General features: G+C 43.1%; 1 protein-coding gene across 6 annotated transcripts in view; it reads left to right on the top strand.

Moving 5' to 3' along the window:
• Positions 1–415: 415 nt before the first annotated feature.
• The window catches only part of LOC137095688 (trinucleotide repeat-containing gene 6A protein-like), a 42397-nt gene continuing 28524 nt past the window's right edge, over positions 416–14288 (top strand). For 5 of the 6 annotated variants that reach the window (XM_067462480.1, XM_067462478.1, XM_067462477.1 and 2 more), the window contains exons 1-2: positions 416–502; positions 6752–6799. In XM_067462480.1, the coding sequence (XP_067318581.1) occupies positions 498–502; positions 6752–6799 (53 nt within the window). In that variant the 5' untranslated portion in view covers positions 416–497. The remainder of the gene's footprint in view (positions 503–6751; positions 6800–14288) is intronic. The other variant, XM_067462482.1, reaches the window with a different exon arrangement.

The raw sequence follows: 14288 nt of genomic DNA, 5'->3' as shown, positions 1-14288 counted from the left end.
TTGTAACTCTATCAAAAAAAGAGATCAGATTAGTCTGGCATGACTTGTTTTTGATTAATCCATGTTGACTATTAGCGATAGTCGGCACCAAAAGAGTGATTTTCCTCCCTTTTGGGCCTATTTGGGGCCTACTGAGGAGGCTGGGAAGAGCTAGGCCCTCTAGCAACGGTTGCCAGGGCGCCATCTTGGAAGGGGAAGAGGAAGAGAAGGCGGCGCGGGTTGGCGGCGTCACTTCCGGCCTGGGCGGGGCCGTGGCTTGGCGGTGGCTGAGGCGCCTCTCGTCCTCGTCGTCGTCCTCCTCCTCCGTGAGGGAGGCTGGCAATGGCGGCTGGGCGGCGGGCGGGCGAGAAGGAGAGGCGGCGGCGGTGGCGGTGGCGGCGCCCGGGAAGGAGGCAGCAGCGGAAGGAGAGGAAGGCCAAGGGAGGCCGAGATTGAGGAGAAGGCCGCGAAGAGGAGGAGGAGGAGGACAAGCGGAGGCCCCGAGGCCCCTCAGGCACATGCGGTGGGCTCCTTATTCTTACCCCGTTATTGCTACTATTACTGTGTTGTTGTTATTGCTATTGTTACTGTTATTACAATCTCCACAGAGCTCGCTTTGGGACTGAAACAGGTCCTGGCCAACTTGGGCCCTCCAGCTGTTTTGGACGCCAACTCCAAAAATGAAAGCGGGGTATAAATGACTAATAATAATAATAAAGAATCCTAGAGTTAAGAGAGATCCCAAGAGTCGTGCAGTCCAAGATTCTTCTGCCAGGAAGGACACCATCCAATCCCTCCCAACGATGTCCATCCAGCCATAGCTGTATTATATAATAATAATTATTTTATTTGTATTCCGCCCTACCTCCCTGAGTGGACTATGAGGAAGTCATAGGGAAGAGGGAACAAGCTCGTTTTCTGCAGGAGACTAGGACGCGGAATAATGGCTTCAAACTACAAGAAAGGAGATTCCACCTGAACATGAGGAAGAATTTCCTGACTGTGAGAGCCGTTCAGCAGTGGAACTCTCTGCTGAACGTGTGGTGGAGGCTCCTTCTTTGGAAGCTTTTAAACAGAGGCTGGATGACCATCTGTCGGGGGTGCTTTGAATGCAATTTTTCTGCTTCTTGGCAGGGGGTTGGACTGGATGGCCCACAAGGTCTCTTCAAACTCTATGATTCTATGACTCAGGGCATATTCCAAAAAACAAAAGGCAAACATTCAATGCCTTGACAAGACCATAAATTCAAATAATAATGATGATGTTAAAAATCTCCCCTGAAGGGACAGCTTACATATGGGTCAAAATGCCCACTTAATTTATTTACCCTATTTATATCCTGCCGTTCTCAACCCAGAAGGGGACTCAAGGCAGCTTTACATATAGGCAACTATTCAATGCCTTAAAGCAATGTACAATTAAAATAAACATTTAAATTAAAATTAAAACACATTGAAATATTTAAAAACATTACATTCGCTATTAAAATCACGCCATCCACAATCGTAATCTGGGGCTGTTCCAGTAGTCATTGCACATATTCCGTATCTATTAATGCACAACAATTATTCTCTGAAGGCTTGATCCCAAAGCCATGTTTTCACTTTCTTTCTGAAGGCTAGGAGCTAGGGGGCTCATTGAATGTCACTGGGGAGGGAGTTCCACACCCAAGGGGCCACCACTGAGAAGGCCCTGTCTCGTCCCCACCTGTCATGCCTGTGAAGGAGGCGGGACTGAGAACAGGGCCTCCCTAAACAAACTTAATCTTTGAGATGGCTCATAGGGAAAGATAGGTTCAGACAGGTAAGCTGGGCCAGAACCGTTTAGGGCTTTGAAGGCTAAAGCCAGCACTTTGAATTGTGCTCAGTAGCAGACTGTCAGTCAGTGGAGCTGACTTAACAGGGGGGTTGTGTGCTCCCTGTATGCTGCTCCGGTGAACAAAACAGAAAAACTAAACAATCCGTTAAAACAAAAACACAATTAAAATAAAAACATAGTAAAATATAACAATCCAGATAAAAACACAATTAAATAAAACATAAGAATATAAAACAGCAATGTTGAAACTCAAAACAATGCTTAACAAATAACCAGTAATACAATGGGCATGATACAAGTACAGTAACAACCCAACCAAGTCCCAACTTAAATCCAACATCTACAGTCAAATTAAAACTTGCAGCTGCAAATTAAATGGTAACGTAGCCTATCAAATAACATTACATAAAAATCAACATAGACATTGATTTACAGAAACACCAAAAGTTCATTTGAGGTAAATTAAAAGAGTAATTATGTAGCTGGTGATAACAAGCCAACAATGTCTTCAAGCCAGAGTAGCAATAATAATTTCATATAGGAGGTATTTTTGCCATTTATGATAATTTAATCCTCCTCTCCATATGCTAATGTGCAGAATGGATTTTAATTGTTTTTTAAAGGAGAGAAGGGGGTGTTTTTATTTCTTTAGGGAGGGAGTTTCAGAGGTGGGGGTGATCTTGTTCCCACCAATCGTACTTGAGAGGGGAATAGGCCCCATCCGCTGATCACAATATCCGAGCTGGTTATAAGAGGAGATATAAATGACAAATTACAATAATAATAACACAGCTGAATAAAACCCCATATTTTCTGCTTTGAACCAGAATATATGGCAGTGTGGATTCTGATGACCCAGTTGAAAGCAGATATTGTGGGATCTCCTGCCTTGATATTCTGGGATATTTATATGGCTGTGTGGAAGGGCCCTGGGTTATCTGAGCCTACTTCTGTATCATCCAGTTCAGTGTGAAGTACAGTGAAGACATCTGCCCTTGTGTTATGCTACTCTGCTGCTGAATATGCATGCCCAGTGTGGAACACATGTCACCATGCTAAAACAGTGGATGTAACTCTTAATGAGACATGACGCATTATCACGGGGTGTCTGCGCCCTACACCACTGGAGAAATTACACTGTTTAGCTGGTATTGCACCACCTGACATCCGCCGGGGAGTAATAAGCAATAGTGAAAGGACCAAGGCAGTGACATCTCCGGCCCACCCCCAGTTTGGGTATGAGCCAGCACGCCAACGACTTAAATCAAGAAATGGTTTTCTAAGACCTACAGAGACACTCGCTGGAACACCGCAGCAAGCAAGAGTCCAAAAGTGGCAGGCTCAAACCCAGAACCTCAATCAATGGCTGGTACCAAATGAGAGACTCCCTCCTGGACACACAGAAAACTGGGCGACTTGGAAAGCACTGAACAGACTGTGCTCTGGCACCACGACATGCGAGTGTGGAGAAGAGCAAACCACAGACCACCTACTGCAATGCAACCTGAGTCCTGCCACATGCACAACGGAGGACCTTCTTGCAGCAACACCAGAGGCACTCCCAAGTGGCCAGCTACTGGTCAAAGGACATTTAATAGAATACCAAGTCTGCAAACTTTGTGGTTTGTTTGTTTTTAATGCAATACAACTGTTTTGGCTTGCTCCTGACGTGATAAATAAATAAGCTGTGTGGAAGGGGCCAGGGACTCCTCCCTGGTACTTTTTCTGCTTGACAGAAGGGGGTTGGGCAGGATGACTCCTGGGGGTCTCTTACAACTCTAGGATTCTATCCTTCTCTTGTGCTTCCAAAGCAAAACAGAATGAGATTTTGGCAGAATGGCCATTTATCAGGAGGGCTTTGATTGCGCCTTCATGTATGGCGGAATGGGAGTATTCTATTTATATTTATGTTTATATCCCACTTTATCTCACCTGAAGGAGACCCATTGAGAGGGCTTTGATTGTGCCTTTCTACAGGGTAGAATGGGATTGTTATTATTATATTTATAGCCAGCTTAGATTACCATATTATGCAGATCTAATGCACACCCTAATTTTGGAAAAGTAATTTATCTACAAAAGAGAGAGCATTTGATTTTAATACATCCCCCCCTCTCTATATATAAATGAAAGATTATTATTTTTCTGACACAAAAACACAGTATGTCACAGCCAACGAGATATATATACTGGTTTCATATCACAAAATCACAAGTCGAACACTTCCCAAGCATCTAGGACTGTGTGATGTATTTTCGAATTATGCGCACAGATCCAAGTAAGGTGGCCTTTTGCAGTTGACAGATTGTGATTTTGTCAATGTTTATTGCTTCCAAATGCTGGCTGAGATCTTTTGGCACGGTACCCAGTGTGCCGATGACCACTGGGACCACCTGTACTATTTTATGCCAATCAGGATTTTGAGGTCCTGATAACGGCTGAGTTTTTCCTGTTGTTTTGCCTAAAAGTGACTGTCACCCGGTATGACGACATCAATAATCCAGACTTTTTTCTTTTCCACAATTGTGATGTCTGGTGTATTGTGTTCCAAAACTTTGTCAGTCTGGATCTGAAAGTCCCACTGTATTATTATTATTATTATTATTATTTCTTACCTGCCTCTCCCCACTACTAGAGGCTGGTTACAGCACAGTTAAAACACACACAAAAATACTATACAAATTCTACAAACACATTAAAATTCAGTTCCGTAAAAAATATAGATCAAAGCATTTCTGTAAAATATACATTAATCACACAGGACAGAGACCAAAACACATGATATGAAGTAATATTCTCATTCTCTCTCATATCTATCTATCTATCTCTCAGGAGTGATTGGATTTTGTCCTACTGCATGGCAAAATGGGATTGGACTGGATGGTCCATGGAGTTCCTTCCAAATTCATTCTCATTCTCTCATATATATAGATATATGTATGAGAGAGAATGAATTTGGAAGAAAATCCAAGGGCTATCCAGTCCAATCCCATCAAATATTTCCATCCCGCCTCTGCTTAAAAGTCCCCAGATGAGGAGGCTCTTCTGTAATCTGTGAGCCATTAGACTTAAAAGGTACCCCCCATAGATCATCTAGTCCAACTCCAATCTGTTAATGGAGGAAGGAACCACCCAATTCCTCCCAACAGATGGCCATGCAGTCATAGAACTATCGTATCATAAGAGTTTGGAGGGACCCTGAAGGCCATCCAGTGCCACACCATCAAAGCCCTCCCAGCAGGTGTCCACCCAGACTGCTTTGAAACCTCCAGAGGGAGATTCCATTCTCAGGCAGTATATATTATTTTGGAGTTTGGAAGGGATCCCAAACGGCCATCCAGTCCAGCCTGCTTTGGTCACACAGGAGGACACAATCCAGGGGCTCCAAAAGTAGATTTTGTTCTAAAGTCCTCATTGATGGATATTCAATGGACTCCAAATCAGAAGGGACCCCAAGAACCATCCAGTACAACTCCTTTCTGTAGGAAGATACAATTCCTGACAGACAGCTATCTGATCTGTTTTTAGAAACCTTCAGAGAAATTTTAACTAAAAAAGAGTAACCTAACACTCACATGGAACACAGTGTCTATTGCAAGTCCTCCGTTGGGGCAGGAAGGATGTTCTTGTAAAACACATCAAGCAGTGCCAACCCCGTTTTCAGTTATCCACTTTCTGTTTGCCCACTGTACATTCTAGCGCTACGCAGTAGAGATCCAGGATCTTCAGGGCGGCGCCTGAACTTTGAGGCTCTTGTTTCTGTTTCTGCCTTGTCTTTACCCCCTCCTTGATCCTTTCTCGATGCCTTTGCTTATCTGTCTTTTACACATTCACTGCTTCAGGCATCTTCTGGGCAGAACCCTTGCCTTTAATTGAAAAACAAATCGAAGACTTCCTGATAGGATTTGCCGTAAAAGAGTAATGTGTGCTTGTTCTGCCTGGAAACTCATTTTGAGCCACTTTTTTATTCTTTCACCTGGGCATGAGACCCCAATACTGTGTATTAAACTATTTCATTGTCTGTTTATTCATTCCCTTTGTTTATAGCCATTCCAAAACTGGATTCAAGATGGCTTGAAGTTCAACGTGGATATATACAAATACATATATATATAAATACAATAAATGTTGTTATGAACCATCTGTAACATTAATCCCAATTTAAAACATGGGTTTAAATTCTAAAAAGTAGTACTTAAAGATCTTCTGGGGATGCTCTTCTCTCTCTCCCATCCCTGTTTCAGGTGCGGTTGGTGGGGACGAGAGAAAGGGCATTCTCGGTGGTGGCCCCTCGTCTCTGGAACTTCCTCCCCAGGGAGATTAGGCTGGCATCCTCCCTATCCACATTCCGTACGGAATTAAAGATGTGGATGTTTCATTGTGCATTCGACTGATGACTGCTTTGACAGATGGTCTCTAACCATGACCTGAATTCAAGTTCCTATATTTAATTACTACACTTTTAAGTTAAGCTGAAATGATCCTGTATAATTGCTCTATTCCTATGCTACTATACTCTCAATCCACCTTATTGACCAGCCTATTCTTTAACTTGTTTCACACATTGCCCCCCCCCCCTCCAAAATGAGATTGGAGGTTATCTCTGTTGTTGCTTATGATACTTTTTATTATTGTTTATGCTATTTTAAAATGTTATTGTTCTGTTTTTAATTGTATGTTGCCTTGGGCATGGCCCCGTGTAAGTCCCCTCAGGGAGATTGAGGTGGGGTAGAAAAATAAAGTTGTTGTTCTTCTAGTTAATGAGCTATATGATGCTATATTAAAAGTTCATTTTTGGGGTGCTCTTTGGTTAATCGTATATGTACCTGACAGTGGCCTACTTTCAGCCCTTGGTTCCAGGTGATAATGCAGCCTTTACTATTTGCCTCCATTTGCACTTTCTTTAGGTTGCTGCTTCTGCTTTCCTTTCTGATGCATCTTCTTTTCTTTCAGAGTGTTGGAGGCTAAAGCTACCAAAGAAGCTGAAAGAAAACTAAGCAGGTAAGGCAAACTCTGGATTCCTGTAGCAGCTTAAAGAGACTGTAGAATTAGTGACACTTTGCATGATCGGCACAGCCGTTGTGTTTTGATTTACTTTTGAAAAGTAGGATAAAATAATGTGAACTTCACTCTTAAAATGTAAGAGCAGTGAGGGATGTGATAAAGCGGGGTCTTTCACTCTTTTAAATATTCTTCCAAGCATATTTTCATTTGCTACATTTAAACTCTGTTGCCAGTAATGTGGAAAAGTGAAAATGAATGCAGGGTTTGTTCAGGCCTCTCTTTTTTTTCCATCCCTGTCCCACCGAATGGATTTCTATTGACCGTGAATTATTGCTAGCCTTGAAATGAACACAGGCCGCAGCCTGTGAAGTAAACATTTGTTTCTTGCTTGTGTTGTGTTGAAAAGTATGAAAACCAGCAGCCTCCAAATAGCTGCCTCGCATGAAGCACACGGAATAGGGACATCTGCATCTATGTAGAATTAAGGAGGTATAATAATACCTGTCCATGTTACTTTTGCAGGCTTCTTTGTTGGTTAAAGCAAAACATTGCTTGCACTATATAGCAACTCATCATTCCAAAACAAATGTGATTTTGTAATAATAATAATAATAGTAATAATAATAATAATGGAGCAAGAGAGGAAAGCATATGTAGAGTCAATCTTAAGGACAGCATCTGATGTCCCTTAGTTGATGGATTAACAACTAGTTGGGTTACTGATGTACAATACAATAGTGCAGTATTCAACTATCAACATGTGGAGAGCGAAAGGGATTGGAGGGAGGGGGGGAGTTCCAGTCCTCAGGGGGCCCCCATAAAGGTGCTGATGGGTAGGAGGAGATACAGGAAAGAGAGAGTTAAAAAACCAATTCGGCTAATTCGAGAGAAAATCTTGAGAAAAATTCCAAAATGTTCTCCCGACATGGTAAATTTGGGTACCAAGGTAGACGCCCCCCCCCCCCCCCCCAAATTGAAGGTGGTACTGTTGAACGCCAGGTCTGTCAATGGTAAAATAACAATATAGACAGAAAGGGAATTTGAAACAACAAAACAAAGTTTCACTACAGACTTGATAATATTCTCAAGTGTTCCCGAAGCTCTAAATCAAATTACTAATACACTCTTAACATCAAGATATACATTCTAGTAACGCTTTACATCAGTATTCTTATACAAAAGTGGCAGTAGTTCAAGATCTCCATGTGAGTATGTCAACATCGAGTTGCTCTTGAATGAGTTCTTTCTCGCTATGTAACAGTGTAGTTGTTACAGTCCTTTATCAATGTTTATCAAGGTTGTTATTTCTGGATAACAGGGATGGCCAAGAAATCCGTAATGCCGGGGCGAGTACAACTAGTTTCCTGGGTACAGGCCAGTTTCGATACTTCTTCAGGTAGTCTCCCTGTTCTGCTTGGCTCTGCCTTCTTATTCCTTCTTGTACATATAAAAATATAAAGGAAAACTACTAGTATACTAAGCAGTACAGTTGAACTAATATATACCATACTAAAAATAGACATGTAGAAAACACCCGAAATTGATGTATATAATAAATGATCTTAGTATTATGGTCATAACTTACATGTCCATGCAGCATCTTTACATGTGGTATTCTTTAATCAGTTGCGAGCACTCTAATGTATTACAGTAGGCTCTTAAGTACTGGAGGATCATTAAGATAAAATAGCTACTGTGGGATCATTAAAGGTAACAGCTGAATTCTAGTTTGTCATTCAAACCTTGAGGTTTAGTTTGTGGATCCAAAAGGTCTCCCTACGGAGAAGTAATTTCTTGCTGTCCATATGAGTAGGGGCTTGTAGTTTCTCTAAGACATAATATTTAGGGTCATTACTGGAATGAAAACTGTCCTTAAAGTGCAAGTACAATGTGGATTCACAACTCATTCTTTTGATCCTGGATCTGTGTTCTTGGATCCTTGTTCTTATAGATCTGGTGGTCATACCTATATACAACATACTACAGGGGCATTGAATTATGTAAATCACATTTTCTGATGAACAGGTGGAGTAATTTTTTAATTTAACACTAATGTTTAACGTAGGATGAGTAAATTCTTTTATGTTTGCTGTAAATTTACAGCATTCACAATGTCCACATTGAAAGTGTCCCGTAATGGAGTTCTGTGTACCTGTATCGGATTTTCTTATATCTGATTGGATAATCATGTCCCTTATATTTTTTGACCTTTTGTGTGCTATGATTGGTTTTAGTTGACAGCTAGGGATGTCTTGTACTAAATGCCAGTGTTTAAAAATTATTTTTTGTATGTTGGATGTTTGTGTATTTAAGGTGAGGGGACAAATGATTCTATTGGTTTGTGTCTTTGGTTGGTATTTGAGCAACATCTCTCTATTCTTCTTATGTGTTTTGTCCAATGCTCTCTTGAGAATTCTCTCAGGGTATCCTCTTGCTTTCAAGTTGTTCTTAAAGGTGTCTGCTGCCTTAAGAAAATCCTTATGTTTGCTGTTGTTTCGTTTTAGCCTTAACAACTGTGAATATGGTAAATTAGCTTTTAAAGCATGATGATGGAAACTTTTAAAATGTAAGATGGAATTTCTATCTGTGGGTTTTGTATAATTGGTAACATATAAGTGTTCTCTATCTTTATGTATCATCACATCCAAAAAACTGATGTTGGTGGAACTAATGGTACTTGTAAATTTCATATTGGGATGGATAGTGTTAATCCAATCACTGAATGATTTAGCTTTCTCAAAACAATCAAAAACTGTTAATATATCATCAATATGTCTCCCATAGTATATCTGTGAAGTATGGATTTTGAGTCCGATTATATATGTAAACTGTTTCAAGATGGGCAATGAATAAATTGGCGACAGATGGCGCAAGAGGGCTTCCCATAGCTACTCCCCATATTTGTAGGAAATACTTGAATTCAAATCTAAAATAATTATTTTCCAAAACTATATCTAATGTCTAATAAAAATGTGGGGGAGGCAATAGTGTTTTTCTAGAGTCAAATAAATCTTTGATGATGGTTCTGACCTCGGATAGTGGTATATTGGTGTAAAGGGAAGCAATATCTAAGGTCATCAAAATACATGATTGTGGAATATGTAATGGTTCTATAGTGTTAATAAGATGCGTAGTGTCTTTGATGTATGATGGTGATTTGGAAACAAAAGGTTGGAGAAAATAATCTTAAGTATTAGGCCAGGGGTTCTAGTATGGATGAAGTGCCTGAGACAATAGGTCGTCCTGGTGGAGGTATAATGCCTTTATGTATTTTGGGAAGAACATAAAAAATAGGAGTTCTGGGTATAGGTTCTGAAGGAATTCAAATGTCTGCATAGTAATGTATCCCATTGCAAACCCTATGCAGACATTTGGATTCCTTCAGAACCTATACCCCAGAACTCCTATTTTTTATGTTCTTCCCAAATACATTAAGGCATTATACCTCCACCAGGATGACCTATTGTCTCAGGCACTTCATCCATACTAGAACCCCTGGCCCAATACTTAGATTTGCTCAGTACTTTGCGGACAAAGTGGCTTTGATCCGTTCGAGCTTTGACACCACATTAATGGCAGTCTCTGAGGATGTAACACAAGCATCTGCTTGTCCAGTTTTGATGGATTTGTTTCGATCTGTTCAACTCGAGGATGTCATCGGGATTCTTGGGGAGGGGAGGCCGACCACATGCATCCTAGACCCCTGCCCATCCTGGCTGGTCAAGGAAGCCAGAGGGGGCTTGGCAGAGCAGGTAAAGAAGGCAACATTCCAGCCACTTAAAACAAGCTGTCATAAAACCGCTGTTGAAAAAACTATCACTGGACCCCACTCAATTTGTCAACTTTCGGCCAGTTTCCAATCTCCCCTATTTGGGCAAAGTCCTGGAAAGTGTGGTGGCCTCGCAACTCCAGGAGTTCCTAGCAGAAACGGATTATCTAGATCCGATGCAGTCTGGCTTTAGGCCGGGGCATGGTACCAAGACAGCCTTGGTCGCCTTAGTGGATGACCTTCGCCGGGAACTGGACAGAGGGAGTGTGTCCCTGTTGGTTCTGCTGGACCTCTCATCGGCCTTCGATACCGTCGACCATGGTATCCTTCTGGGACGCCTCGCGGGAATGGGCCTTGAAGGTACTGCTTTGCAGTGGCTCCAGTCCTTTCTCATGGGGCGATCCCAGAAGGTGTCACTAGGGGACTCCTGCTCGACCCCACGGCCATTGTACTGTGGAGTCCTGCAGGGTTCAACACTGTCCCCTATGTTATTTAACATCTACATGAAGCCATTGGGAGAGATCATCTGGAGTTTCGGGGTGCGGTGTCATCTGTACGCAGATGATGTCCAACTCTGTTACTCCTTTCCACCTACTACTAAGGGGGCTGTTCAAGTCCTGAATCGGTGCTTGGCCGCTGTAACGGACTGGATGAGAGACAACAGATTGAAACTTAATCCTGACTAGACAGAGGTACTCCTGGTCAGTCAAAAGGCCGAACAGGGCATAGGGTTATAGCCTGTGCTTGACGGGGTCACACTCCCCCTGAAGGTGCAGGTTCGCAGCTTGGAAGTGATCCTGGACTCATCGCTGAGCCTGGAGCTCCAGGTTTCGGTGGTGGTCAGGAGAGCTTTTGCACAATTAAAACTCGTGCGCCAGCTGCGCCCATACCTTGGGAAGTCTGACTTGGCCATGGTGGTCCACGCTTTGGTTACATCCCGTTAAGATTACTGCAACGCTCTCTACGTGGGGTTGCCTCTGAAGACTGCCCGGAAGCTTCAATTAGTCCAATGTGATGCAGCCAGGTTACTAACGGGAGCGGGGTACAGGGAGCATACTACTCCTCTGTTGCGCCAGTTCCACTGGCTGGCAGTTAGCTTCCGAGCACAATTCAAAGTGCTGGTCTTAACTTATAAAGCCCTAAATGACTCCAGCCCAATTTACCTGTCCGAACGTATCCCCTATGAGCCATCAAGATTACTAAGACTGTCTGGAGGGGCCCTGTTCTCGATCCCACCGGCCTCACAGGTGCAGCTGGTGGGGACGAAAGACAGGGCCTTCTCGGTGGTGGCCCCTCGACTCTGGAACTCCCTTCCACTGGAAATCAGAACTGCCCCTTCGATCTTAACGTTCAGGAAACAGGTTATATTTATTTATCGTGTCATCAGCAACCATTGTTGTAAGATGACAATGTTATAATTTTGCAATTGTTATTTAGACGGTTGCCTTCTACAGCAAGAAGCATTGGTCTTTGAAAGAAGACCAGGAAGTTATGTGCCTTGACCCATTTGTGTCCAAGCCTCCCCTTGTCCCTCCCCTTTGCTTTGAAAAAAATCTTTATCTCAGAGCAGGGAATTTGAAGAGTTCAGGCTTTTGTGCTTCAGAAAACTTCATCCATGGAAGAATGCGTGCTCCCTGGACAACCTGAGTTGGTGTAGCGAAATATCTCATTTGGCGTGGCTTTCTCCACTTTGCCAGTGTGCTAAGCAGTGCCAGCCTTCCTCACCTAATGACTGCCTTGTGCAACTTTAATCAGATATTTATCAAGCTGCAACAAAAATGTGTGAGTGGTATGTGTTATTTGGGCTGCTTTGAGCCCTGGGCAAAGCTGTGTGCCAGCCAAGCTCTATAACTATTTGTAGGTTGGGATTTCCCAGGAATTCTGTTCCTTTGGAACACTAGATCTTTATCACCTGGGATCTTAAATTGAGCTGCAATATAAACATTGGTTTACATAGAGAGATTTTTCAAATCAAGGTTGTGATCATCATTCCCTTCTCTCTCTTTTCCACTTCTTGGCACCCTGTTTTCCCCCCTCAGTTTGTGATTCAGTGCGGCTTACCAAAGTTAAGTGTGGCTAAAAACTCAGCATTCAAAAGCTGAACATTTACATTGACTATCAAGTAATGTGCTAAACATAAGCCATATACGGCTTTATGGATTATAACCAGGGCTTTGAATTGTGCCCAGAATAGAGCTGTCGCCACAAGGGAGATCTGTGGTGTTGTGGTCACCTTGGGTTCTGTTTACTGCTCTGATACATTCTGCTCTTTAAAGGTTTTCAAGGTAGCAAACAGTAAGAAGGAAATCTTTCTCTGTTTCTCCTTTTCTCGCTCACGTTCCAGTCTTGTTGTCTTTGTGGCTGCTTCTCATTTGGGCTTCACCTTGGTTGGCTGCTTGCGAGGGAAGAGATGTGATAATTGAGGGCATATGTTCCGAGCACAATTCAAGGTGCTGGTTTTGACCTACAAAACCCTATACGGTTCCGGTCCAGTGTATCTGTCCGAACGTATCTCCCTCTATGTCCCACCCCGGAGTCTGAGATCATCTGGTGAGGCCCTGCTCTCGACCCCACCACTGTCACAAGTGAGGCTGGTGGGGACGAGGAGCAGGGCTTTCTCAGTGGTAGCCCCCCACCTGTGGAACTCACTCCCGGGGGAGATCAGGGCATCATCATCCCTCCTCGCCTTCAGGAGGAGGGTAAAAACTTGGATATGGGACCAGGCCTTTGGGCATTCTGGCAATTAAATCAGACAATCAGGCAAGTAAGACCAGCAGGATGAATGAATGGAACGAAAAACTAGATCTAGGTGTTAACAAACGCTGACCATGTAAGAGGAGAAACTGGGTCTGTATTTGGTTTTAATGATTTTATTGATTTTATTGATTTTATGGTTATAATGCATGCATGTCAACTGTGAATTGTTGTAATTTTGTGTATGATTGTTTATGATGCAGGCATCAAATTGTGCCTTGTTTCTGTAAGCCACCCTGAGTCCCCTTCGGGGTGAGAAGGGCGGGGTAAAAGAATGCCAAATAAATAAATAAATAAATAAATAAATATGGTGCTTTTGGGGGGGGGGTCAAGAGGAGGTTAATAAAATGGGCAGTGGAATTCCATTGCAGCCAGAAGGGCCTCATAAAGAGAACATAAAGGAGAGCCTTCTCCAGGAGTTGGGTGGGCGCCACCTTGCCGGCTCTTCCTTCAGAAGCAACTGAGTGCATGGGCAGGCAATGAGAGCCAGGAGCTGTAGTTCATGCTGTGGGAGCCCCAGGTGACCCCCACCATACAGCCATGCTCCATTCCATTCTCCCTTGCGCAGCAAGTGTGCGCCCCGGACAGATGCAGACAAACAGCACCACATTACCGCTGGTGGCGCACATCTCAATGGCTTCTGTTGGTGACAGGAGCAGCCAGCCAGTGGTCATGTCTCCTGGCAGCAGGCAACTTTCCCTTCTCTGTTCTTGTTCTCTCCCAGGGAAAGGGGCCAAGGCTCCCTTCTCTCGTTTGTGGGAAAGAGCAGGCCTAGGGAGGAAGGCTGCCTGCCAATGCATCTGACACAAGAGACAAGCTTGACAAAGCAGAACTGCAAGCTCTAGCATTGGCAAGCCATTAATTAAGGCAAGCTAAGGGTGGCATCATCCAGATGTAACCTTTCCCTCATCTCTTCTCAGCTGAAGGAGGCACCTGCAACTAAAAATGGAGAGCTTAAAGCTG

The sequence above is a fragment of the Anolis sagrei genome, chromosome Y, assembly GCF_037176765.1.
Source record: "Anolis sagrei isolate rAnoSag1 chromosome Y, rAnoSag1.mat, whole genome shotgun sequence".
Classification (NCBI taxonomy): domain Eukaryota; kingdom Metazoa; phylum Chordata; class Lepidosauria; order Squamata; family Dactyloidae; genus Anolis; species Anolis sagrei.
The sequence above is the reverse complement of the archived record's forward strand: the minus strand, read 5'-3'. Positions and strand labels throughout refer to the sequence as shown.